Source organism: Rhinopithecus bieti, unplaced genomic scaffold, assembly GCF_001698545.2.
Source record: "Rhinopithecus bieti isolate Rb0 unplaced genomic scaffold, ASM169854v2 scaffold_56845, whole genome shotgun sequence".
Taxonomy (NCBI): Eukaryota; Metazoa; Chordata; class Mammalia; order Primates; family Cercopithecidae; genus Rhinopithecus; species Rhinopithecus bieti.
This window is the reverse complement of record NW_016823722.1, coordinates 1,906,139-1,918,283: the sequence shown is the minus strand read 5'-3', so window position 1 is coordinate 1,918,283 and position 12,145 is coordinate 1,906,139. Positions and strand designations below refer to the sequence as shown.

The 12,145-nt window shown below is 43.6% G+C and overlaps 1 protein-coding gene across 6 annotated transcripts in view; it reads right to left on the bottom strand.

The window, feature by feature from the left end:
* Positions 1 to 2,354: 2,354 nt before the first annotated feature.
* The window catches only part of BCAS1 (brain enriched myelin associated protein 1), a 134,316-nt gene continuing 124,525 nt past the window's right edge, over positions 2,355 to 12,145 (bottom strand). For 4 of the 6 annotated variants that reach the window (XM_017861727.1, XM_017861728.1, XM_017861730.1 and 1 more), the window contains one exon: positions 2,506 to 3,801. In XM_017861727.1, the coding sequence (XP_017717216.1) occupies positions 3,727 to 3,801 (75 nt within the window). In that variant the 3' untranslated portion in view covers positions 2,506 to 3,726. Of the gene's footprint in view, positions 3,802 to 12,145 lie in introns of all 6 variants that reach the window. The other 2 variants (XM_017861732.1, XM_017861729.1) reach the window with 2 other exon arrangements.

Here is a 12,145-nt window from a genome sequence, read left to right as displayed (position 1 = left end):
GTGAAGTGGGAGGAGGGAAGGGAGAGAGTGTGTGTTTAAACCCCTGATAATCTGTCTAAAAAGCAAGGGGATACATACAACAAAAACACAGGAATTTCACTTTCTTTCTCTTTTCCTTCCCATTTTGGCTTCTATTTTGGTATGTGCCTCCTTCTCCAAGACGACGAATGCAGGAAGGACCTCAGTGGCTGCTGGGAACAACTTTTGAATGAATTCTTTTATGGTTACCAGTCAAAAAGTCACCGTCAGCTGGAACTGGAAGGGAGGTGTGTGTGTGTGTGTGTGTGTGTGTGTGTGTGTGCGTGCAGTGGCAGCCATTTCAGCTCAATAGCTCCATTCCTGGAAAGGCCACTTCTTCTTGACATGGGAGAAGACACACTTCCCTGTGTACCTAAAAATAAATAATAGGTAAATAAATGATAATGATAATAAAGGCATTTTGCTCCCTCCCCAGGTCTTCATTCTTTCTCTTTTAATAATGTTTTCCTGTGTGCCACTTTGCTTTGCTTATTTTCCCCACTGCTTGTTCTGAGTGGCATTTCTGGGAATCTGTGTCCTAAAGGCTTTCTTGGGTTTACCGGTGAGTTTCTACTCTTTGTCACTCTAGTTCAGCATAAGGGGTGGGCATTAGTATTTATTGTAAATGCATTGGGAATGGGATCTCAACTCAACACAACAACACACACACAAACACAAAAATGGAGTAGTTTCTTAAGCTATAAGTGAATTGAGAGTTCTCCCAATAAGTCATGTGCTTTACTTCTCTCTGGCCTTTCTTTTTTTTTTTTTTAAAAGCAATTTCATTAAAAGATTATTCTCTTTTTTGGCCCAGGAGCATAGGAAACCAGTTATAAAAACTGTTGGCATGCTTTGCGGAGAGATTCTCAGCAAAGAGCATTTTTTTGTTTGTTTATTTTGTTTTGTTTTGTTTGAGTGGGGGGCTTGGGAGGGCTCCATCTGCCTTAGTAACTAGCGAAGTAACTGGCCTGGGCTACTCAGTCTGTTTCTCTCCCTCCTGCCTAGGGGCATTTCTTATCTAGGCAATAAGCCCCTGTACCCAGCGAGGTGAAACTTGCAAATGATACTATTGCCTTCCTCAATGGACTGCAGCTCAGGAGCTCACCAAAGGTTGCAGCAGGCAATTCCCGCGGTGTTTGGAGACAAAGGAATAGCAGCTGCCTGGTTTCCTTGAATCACCCGTGCTCTGATGATGGCAGTGATGGGCCTCCCATCAAGGGCTTCCCCAAGTGCTATTTTCCTGCTTCGTGTCAAGTTAAGCATTCTGATACTAAGCAGCAGGAGATAGTTCTCAACTGGGTGAGGCACAGGTGTGAGTAATCTCGAGGTATGGTCAGGAGGTTTGGAAAAGCTAACCCAGCTGCAAGGAAAAGACCTCTGGTCTTTATTTGAAACATGAATTTGGCCTGTCCAAGCTGGGAGCTAACAGGCCCCAGCAGCACAGGAGCCCCTCCTCACTTACACCTGGGTTTTGAGGGATACCGTATTTTGTTGAACACATTTTCCAAATGCCTATTTGCCAAAGCCGTGGTGTGATTTGCCTAAGCATCAAACTTGTCCTTATAGTTGAGGTCCGCATCAGGAGAGTATATTCAGTGTTTATCTCCAATCAATGTGTGATGAATTGCATAGATTTGTGTGAGCCAATGTGTGTGTGTGGATCTGTGTTAGTTACATGTATTTATTTGCATGTATGTAAATATGACTGTGTGAGTGCATGGATCTATTCCTGAATGATATATATTTATACACATGAATGTGTACATATATATGCAAATATGGGTATAAATATATATCTGAACATATATATGTGTATCTGTAGTGGACACTGCCAATGCACTCATCCTCCAGTTACTTAGGCATCCCAGCTTCTCCATCCCTCCACCTCCCAGGACAGCCCACAGTTCACCTCAGGGGGTTCAAAGGCCGGCTCCCTTGCCTCAAGGTCAGACTATCTGGGTGGTGCAATTCATGCTCCAGCTGAAACCAACCCTTGCCCAACTCCTTTCTTGCCCTCTTTTTTTTCCTCTTACTCGCTTTCCCTGGGAGCCCACTCCCAGTATATCCTATGTGTCCCAATCCCCATCTCAGATTCTGCTCCAGGCAACCTGGCCTAAGACAGCACTATTCTATACATGCATGTGTGTGTACATGCAGACATACAGGTGCACGCATTTGTGTGTGTGTGCGCCCATATACAAGGAAATCCGGGAGGATCTGGGAGAGAGTTATCTTCCAAAGAAGATAATGGAGGAAGAGTATGGATTTTATACTGTAGAAGTTAGAGCCATCTCAGATATAGAGTGGGACTGCTTTGGAAGTTGGAAATTAAAAGATACTTTAGAAGTAAATGTATTTTTTATTAAATCAGAAAAAGAAAGATACAGTTTACACGACTGTCAGTCAATCATATGCTACTTTGAATTACATTTTAATAGACTCAGGGTCCTATTTACTCCTTTGTACAGGTATTAAAAACAACTCAGGTATTTGAATAATCTTCTGTGAATTTTTATTAACTGAGGTTATGGGGAGGGTTTTATCAAAGCACATCCTGAGAACATTAGGAATGACAGACACACTTGAGATAAGTGTCAGACGGAACAGATGAAGCGAGCCCCTCAGCCATCTGAGAAACATTAATAATGTAAGATAGCAGAGACCAAATCTTTGTTAGGGATACAGAATACAGGATAAAATGGGGACCTTACCGCCCCTTGTGTTGCAAAATAACTGTGCAACTTCCTTTATTTGTTTTTTTTTTTTTTTAAGTTGTAATCTTTGCCCTTGTCACTGAGCCTCAAAAGCAATTGTTTTCCCAAATCATTTTAAGCCCTCCCCAGTCAATCTTTTCCCTCTCATCAATAACTTACAAGGACCCTATTTGAAAAACAACGCTTATTCATTCCTTTTTCTATACCCCACACATTCCATTCTAGGAAATTGGCAACCGTCCAACACAGCCCGGGTTCTCCCTCCTTGAGATGTGAATTTACAACAAATGGATTTTCATCTCCCCTCTTCAAGCTTAGAGGACGAGCACACGTTTACTACAACGCTTAATTCCTTCTAGCATCATTTCTCTTCCACAACTTACTTGCCACTGCCTTTCTTTTGACAGAATCTTGCTCTGTCGCCCAGGGTGGAGTGCAATAGTGCAGCTTCCACTCACTCTAACCTCCACCTCCTGGGTACAAGCGATTCTCGTGCCTCAGGCTCCCGAGTAGCTGGGACTACAGGTGCGTGCCATGATGACTGGCTAATTTTTGTATTTTTAGTAGAGATGGGTTTCACAATGTTGGCCAGGCTAGTCTTGAACTCCTGACCTCAGGTGATCCACCCGCCTTGGCCTCCCAAAGTGCTGGGATTACAGGCGAGAGCCACCACACCCGGCCACCACTGCCATTTTCATCACTTAACCCGAACACATTCCTCTACTCCCTCCCTTTCCCGCTTGGTGATCATCAACTCTTCCGACCCAACTAGGTGACCTGCTAAACCATCTTTACAGTGATTTGCCAGAAAAGACTGGACCAGAGACGTAAATAATACACCTCAATGTACAACAGCTCGGGCTTAATTTCTAGGCAGAATTTCATTTGCTGGCTATCAGAAGAATATATACATGGAACGTGTTTGAGGAGGAGATGGAGTAAGGAGAACACATCTTGGTGGCAGGAGAACCTGGTGGGAACTGTGCTGATTTGTTTACTTGGATTTGCCAACTGGTCCGATGGATACTGGGTCTGTTTGCACTTGAGCATCCAACATCCGCTTTGGTCCCTGGAGAAAAACAGAAAGACGTGGCAGCCTATTGAAGATCTGTAATGTCAACAGCAACAATGGCCATTTATGTAGCACTTACTCTGTGCTAGGTGCTGTGCTAAATTACTGTGTCTCATTCCTCAGTGCTGGATAAGAGTATGGTCTCCAATCAGATGCCCGGGTTTGATACCCAGTTACATGACTTTCTAGCTTTGTGAAAACTTGGACAAATTACTTATCATCTTTGGGCTTTGGTTTTTTTATCTTTAAAATGGAAATGGCAAACTTACCTCAGAGGGTTGTTCCCAAGATAAAGTGAGTTCATACTTATAATGCACTTACTACCTGGGGTGTAGAAACCCCAACCAATTCTACCTCACTTTAGCTCCCCCTCCCCAGTTACCATCTAGGTTCATCACCCTGTTTTATTTTCTCTCGGAACATACCACTCTCTGAAATGATTTTATTATCTAATTTATTTGTCTAACATCTGTCTTCTACACCATATTGGAAGTTGCATAGATTCTGCGTATCTCGGTGCCTTGCAGGTTCCTAGCACTTGGTACCTAACCTTAACCTTAACAGAAACGGTAAAATAATAATAATAATAGTGCCCAAGCTACTGACTGAATGTGGGTGAAGGAATGTTGTCAGACAGATACTATTATTTTATTTTACTTTTTTGAGACAAAGTCTCACTCGGTTGCCTAGGCTGAAGTACAGTGGTGGGATTGTGGTTCACTGTAGCCTTGACGTCCTAGGCTCAAATGATCCCCTCACGTCAGCCTCCCCAGTAGCTCGGACTACGGGTGCACACCACCACACCCAGCTAATATTTGCATTTTTTGTAGAGATGGGGTCTCAATTTGTTGTCCAGGCTGATCTTGAACTCCTGGGCTCATGCGATCCTCCTACCTTGGTCTCCCAAAGTGTTGGAGTTACAGGTGTAAGCCACTATGCCTGGCTTGGGTACTATTATTATTATTTTACCGTTTCTGTCAAGTAAAACTTACAAAAATTAAAGTTAACCTTTTCTGTATTTGGTTCTATGAGGATAGACCAACACAAATAGCTACCTAAAACCACCACCCAAATTGACATGTCACATGGTTCTGTCCCCTCCCAGATCCTTCTTGTGCCTTCTGTGGTCAACCCCTCCCCAACGCAGACCCTGGAAAGCACCGATCTGTTCTCATCCCTAGAGTCCTGCCTTTGCCAGGATGTCATGTCATGGGATCCTAGAGCATATACAGCCCTTCAGACTAGCTTCTTTCATGTAGCATAGTGGATTTGAGATTTGCCCACATTGCTGCATGGATCAACTGTGGATCTCCTTTTATGCTATAAGGCAGTATAGGGGTAGTACAGTATAAGGATTGTAATATATTGTACCATTACAGTATTATATAGGTATACAGTAGTATAATGTTATTTGTAGCAATAGTATATATAGACAACGTATAGTGGTAGGTTAAGGTAATATAGATAGTATAAGTATAGAGTACGTCGGTATTTTTATAGTAATATTACTAGTATACTATACTACGTATGGGTCCCAAGTATGGTAACTATAGCACCAGTAATAGTTTACACCCACTGCGTATAGTATAGTAAATATAGTATAGCATAGCATAATGTATAAATATTATGATATATAAGAAACCAGTATAGTATAGTAGATAGTATAGGAAAGAGAAGTATAATATACTATCATAAAGTATGTATGGTCTAATATATGTACATAGCATCATGTAGTATAATGCAGTAGAATATACATGGTATCGTATAGTATGAAATATAGTATATAGAGTGTATTATAGCATAATAAATAGAGTGTAGTTTAGTATATATGATGTACTTAGGGCACATATACAGTATATATATATAGTACATAGATTGTGTAGTGCCCTGTATAATCTAGCATAGTATAGTACATTGTATATACTACATAGTGTAGTGTAATTTCATGTAATTTACCATGGAATCAGATTGCTGGGCTTTGAACACCAGACCTGTCACTTCCTAGCTGGGTGACTTTGATCAAATTGCTTAACCCTCTACTTAAGCCTTAATTTTACCATTGATAAAAGGGGAATTCACAGGGTAGTTTTGAAGATTAAATGTTAGTATATGCAATGTACTTTGAACAGTCTTTGTCACACAGTAAGTGTGATAAAAGAGTTGTGATTATTTTTAGTGGTCGTAGTTGAATTCACTAATTCATTCAACAACATATATGGAGCACGTACTGCACACAACACACTGTGTTATTAATAGTTTTGAGGCATTAAGAGATGACCAGGACACCACGACATACTCAAAGCTTGGGCTCAGGAGTCAGCTGTGGATTTGGGGATGCTCCATCCCTTTCTGGTTTCATGACCTCTGGCTGGCCCCTTGCCGCTGAGAGCCTGCTGCCCCGTGTGTGAGTCTTAGACTGCCCCTATTCCACCTGGTCCTCACTGCAGCCCACGAGGTTGATACCACTGCTGCTCTGAGGCCACAGAAGAGGCTGCTGAAGCCCAGAGAGCCTAAGCTACTTTAGCCAAGTCCCGGCCAGTAAGTGGGGTGCCGGGACTCCCCATGGCACAGCGGTGCCTGACTCATCATCTCTGCACCTTTACAACCCAGGGCAGGGGCTAACTAAGTAATACTCACAAAATAGCCTTTCCTGACTAATTAAACCTCACAAGCATTGCTCTTAGGGCATTGTACATGACTGCATTTCGTCTTCATGCTAACCATGTGATGTCAGCACCATTCACTTCATTAATCCGGTATCTGAAACTCAGCAAGGTGACAGGTCCAAGCTCATGCAGCCACTAGATGAGAGCTGGGTTTAAGTCCAGGAACAAGCTTCTTGCAAGTGTCTAGAGCCTGGTCTCAGGCTGGCCATGGGTGGCACCCATCCATCCTGCCTCTGTTTGCCCAGCATGCCTTGCCGTGGGTTCTGGTTCACACAGGCTCCACCCTGCCCAGTCAACTCACCTCTATGAAAGCTTACTTCCCTGAGGTTTCCATCCTTTAGGTTCCATGAGCTTGACCTTGGGGCTTGATGGGCTAAACAGCAAACTCAGATGGCCAAGTGGCTGCCACGGGCCTGAACTTTGCATATAGATGAACTTGTACAAGCATTTTCTTCATTTATTTTAAAAAAGTAGATGCTGGCATTTAAAAATTAGGTATTTTCTCATAAAAATTCCCCACTTTTGTTATTTTCTCTTGAATAAATGGACAGGTCCTGCCACAGTGGGTCTGCAGTTCCCCAAGGTAACATGTGGCTGGTGCTGAGGAACGGCACCCCCTTTAGGTGGGCACCAGCCCTTCAGGTTGCCACAGACCACACCTGACTCACTGGCCTCATACACGTGCCCTTCTAGCCTCACTGAGACTCCACATTGGAGGTCAGAGACATAAATGCAACCCTTTTCCTGCCTTGTATACCAGGACTACACTTCACAGTTCACAAGGCCAAACCAGACCCATTCTCTTACCTGTTCTATCTCCAGCCCAGTGAGGTGGACAGTGATTATTATTCACCCTATTTTACAGATGCAGAAACTGAGGCTCCAAGATGACCTAGGACTAGGTCATGCAGTAATGGCCTGGCCACTTTGACTTGGAATCTGGCCCTCAGCTCACCTGCTGTCCCCGACTCTCTCCTGTTCCCTGCCCGCTCTTTCCAACCCTTGGTCCCAGGCTCCTTGGAGCGACTGCGCTGATTGTCACAAGCCTCGGTTTAGCCCACACCAGTGTGGACAGATGTCTCCCCTTTCAAACCTCCATCTGTTCATCTGCTAAATCTGCCTGCAGATTGCACTGCACAGAATCTAGCAGTTCAGGGGCCCAAGAAAATGGGAAAGGGGAAGGCTGGGAATGGGGCCATCAAAGAAGTGGTGCTTAGGGGAAGGGAGAAACCCAGTCTTCCACCAATCAGAATAGTTTCACTTTTACCATATGTGTCTGTGTGTGTGTATATGCATATATCTGTACACACACACACACACACACACACACAGAGGTTTTGTGACATTTTCTTTTGTAAACAAAAAAAGTCCCTTTGCTCAGAAAGAAAGGAAAATGTTTGCAAACAGTTGGACTTTGTGAATTCCAAGGGCTTCCCTCCAGTTCTTTTCAGGTTTTTGAAAACCAGGTGGGTTGCTCTCAGTTAGAAGCATGATGGAGAAGCAGGAAAAAAGGACCTGACTAACGAGGACGTCACTGTGACACAAAGGTCATGCAGGGATCGGCCTGCAGTGTGTCTCATTTCCTGTGGGTGACAGGCACCACTATAGTTCTGTCGGTGGTGACAGACTTGGCTGCCAGCGTTCCCCTCCCAGGAAGGCAGTCGGGCAACCCTGGGGAATGTGTCCAGCTTGAAAGTCTTTGAGGCTTGGTCTTTGGAAAGTGGCAGGGAAGCCCCCCTCCATCCTCCATCATTGCTGAAGGCCTTGTGACACTGGGACAGTGCAGGACTTGGGGTCTAGGGGACCTGAGCTGAATGCTGACTCTGTCTCTGAGAACCTGTGGAATGTTCAGGAAAAGACACAGCTTCTTGGGGGCCTGGCTTATGTGTCTGGGAGGTGTGGCAGAAGCAGTCCCACCCTGAAGGGATGCTGCCATCCTAAAGAGATGAGGTCTGTAAAGGAGTGTGGTCCCAGAGAGGGACTCGGTGTCTAGAACTGTAATTAGTGTCTCAAACCTGTCCACTTCTTGTCTCTTCCTCAGGAATCACCAGGCCAATCTCCATCAGCTCTCCCAGGAAACATGATCTGTATTAACCAGCTCCTAATGACCTTCAACAGCCATTCTCCAGCACAGCAGCAAAATAAAATCTTTGAATGCTATCAACAGGGGCCAAGACTTCTTACTTAATATCTGTGAGTAGCTTCCCTGCTCAGATAGGATTATGTCCCCATTCCGTGCACAGCCTGTACAGCCTGCGTGAGCAGGTCCCGGCCCACGGCTCCAATCTTACTTCCACCATTCTTCCCCCATCCTACCTCTCCACCCGCAGCAACCAGGGCCTTGTCTCTTCCTGAAATGTACTAAGCTCACTAAGCTCATTCCCACCCCCGCGCCTCTGCCAGGGCTGTCCCCTCCTCCTGGAAGAATGAGCCTTGCTCTCTTCCTGTCTGGCACCTTTAACCCTTCCTGTCTCATCTCAGACATATCTCCTCAGAGACAATTTTGGGATCCACCAATTAAAAGTAGCACACCCCGCCCCCCACACACACTCAGGCAAAAGTAGCACACACCTCCCATCCATACTTAGGTAAACTCTATGGCAGGACCTTGTTTATTTCCCTCAGTGATCTCCCAGACCTACAATTTTGTTGGTAAATTTTGCCTTTAATTTTGTAACTTTAACTTTGTAGTTTTAATAAGTTTAACTTTGTTTTTTTAACTTATCTATTAATACTTTTTAGCTCCATGCTTCCCCTTAGAATATGAACCCGTGATGTCAGGGACTCCATCCCCTTTGTTTGCTGAATATACCTCCAGCGCCTAGTTCGAGGCTTGGCCCATGTTTTCTGCAAAGGGCCAGATGGCAAATATTTTAAGTCTTATAAGCCATGCAGTCTAGTTGACTAGTCAGTCCAACTAGTCAACCCTCATGTTTTTGTGTGAAAGCAGCTACAGACAACATGTAAATGAATGAACATGGCAATGTTCCAATAAAACTTTATTTACAAAAACAAGGGTTGCATTTCTAATACCCCTGGTCTAGCTTAGTGCCAGGATTCTAAATATTCTACAAATATTTGTTAAATGAATGACCAGATTATTAGAAATCATCTGAACTTTTCCATACCATCTTTCTTTTTCAGCCTTCGTACTTATTGTAGAGGCTGGCTTCTATTAAAATAATTAGAAGCCACAATGTAAATCATTCTGCGGGTGGTGTTCATTTTAAATGAATGAATAAATCATGGGTTAAAAAAGTGTAAACTAAGGCCAGGCGCTCTGGCTCATGCCTGTAATCTCAGCACTTTGGGAGGCCAAGGTGGGCAGATCACTCGAGGTCAGGAGTTTGAGACCAGCCTGACCAACATGGAGAAACCCCGTCTGAACTAAAAATACAAAAGTAGCCAGGCATAGTGGCACATGCTTGTAGTCCCAGCTACTCGGGAGACTGAAGGAAGAGAATCGCTTGAACCTGAGAGGTGGAGGTTGTGGTGAGTCGAGATTGCACCATTGCACTCCAGCCTGGGCAACAAGAGCGAAACTCCATCTCAAAAAAAAAAAAAAGTAAAACTTAAACCCAAATGCTTTCCCCAACACCTTCTTTTCTGGTCCTTTAGCAACTTGCTACTCAAAGTGTGGTCCCTGGATCAGCAGCTTTTGTAGCATCAATCAGGAGCTTTGTGGCATCCCAGGTTGGATCCCAGAACTACTCAATCAGAATGTGTGTTAATAGATCCCTGGGTGATTCGTGTGCACAGTACATTTTGAGAAGACTTGTGTTGGCAAATCCAATAGAGCCTCACCCAGGTGGGTGAAGTCTCTCTCAGGGCTACGAACTGGCATTCTTGCTGTACATCAACATCTACATTCCTCACATCAATGAAACCACTGCAAGGACTACATGATTAGTTTGAAGACTGCACTACACCCAGAAAGCAGCAGCTAATAAAGAACTATTACATCTTGTGGAATAGGAGAGAGAAGCTATGCGTGTGAATGTGCTTTAGATTCAATGCTTAATAAATATTTTTGGAAGAAAAATGAAAGAAGGAAGAAGGGAAAAAAGGAAGGAAGGAAGGGAAGAAATTTTAGTGGCTTCCATACGTAAATTAAATGATTAATGGATACCCAGTTTCAGTGTCTGCATTCACAAAGTGGGTATTTTTTAAACATGCAAGTAGAAATTGCAAGTGTGCTTAAAGTGGAGTACAATGTTTTATCGAAGCGTAACAATTTCAAGTAATGTATTCCAAGTTTATACATCATATTTTGGTATCTATTATTTTAATCTCAGCCATTCACTCCTTTGTTTGTCAAGCACCTGCTGTTTATGCAGTCCTATTTCAAGTGCTTGAGATACAGCCTTGAACCTGAAAGGTGGCGCCCCTACCCTCACGGAGTCCAGTGGTGAAGATAGGCTTCCATTTTGTAAAGGAGAGTAAAATAAGCAAATCTAAAATACCTCCTCACCAGTCTGCCTAAAATTGCAATCAGTAAAAAAATTTCCTCTGCATCTAGCAGCCATTGATTCTATAGTCCATGGAGTAACACAATTGTACATTTATACCCCTGTTAAATTAAATAAGCAGGCCTTTAGCCTGAGGCAGTCTCCTTACTCTGAGTGTCTATGTAACAAACTGCAACCACACTCAGTAAGTAAACAAACCAAAACCTACCTTATGAGGATACTTTTTTTTTTTTGTAATAAATAGCCAGGTTGCAGCCAATCACAAATAGCTGAACTTCAGCCAATTACAGGCAACCAATTGATCAGACCATTCCCAAATAAGGCAGACACCTCATCACATTGTGACCAAATAAGGCAAATGCCTCATTGTACCCAATCAGATACATTTTCTACTTTGCTTCCATGTTTGGCCTATCAAAGCTTACTGCTCATGCCACTGGGCAGTGCTCTCTGAACCTCTTTGGGTTTTGAGTGCTGCCCAATTCATGAATTGTTCTTTGCTCACAACATAAAGTGTGTTTAAACTTGATTTGTCTAAGTTTTTTAACACTTCTAATTGGTATAATATAATGTAAATAAAATAAGCCAATAATGCATTAATTCTCCATTCATTCATTCAACAAATATTACCCAGAGCATCTACTATGCACAAGACACTGAATAAAACTAATGATGATGTTGATGGTGATGATGGTGATTACTTCTACATGATTGCTCCCTAGGTCTCAGGCACTGTACTAGGTGACTAGATGCATTATCTCACCTAACTGTTTCATGAACTCTATGACTTAGGCACCATTATTTATGCACAGATAAAAAAATCTAGTTCAGAGAGGCAATAACTTGCTTAAGGTCTCAGTTTGTAAAGCGGAGAAGGGTTGAACCTGCTGGAAGTCACATAGCAGTTCAAAAATTGTAAGTGGCCAGGCGCGGTGGCTCAAGCCTGTAATCCCAGCACTTTGGGAGGCCGAGGCGGGTGGATCATGAGGTCAGGAGATCGAGACCCTCCTGGCTAACACGGTGAAACCCCGTCTCTACTAAAATACGAAAACTAGCCGGGCGCGGTGGCGGGCACCTGTAGTCCCAGCTACTCGGAGGCTGAGGCGGGAGAATGGCAGGAACCCAGGAGGCGGAGCTTGCAGTAAGCCGAGATCGCGCCACTGCACTCCAGCCTGGGCGACACAGTGAGACTCCGTCTCAAAAAAA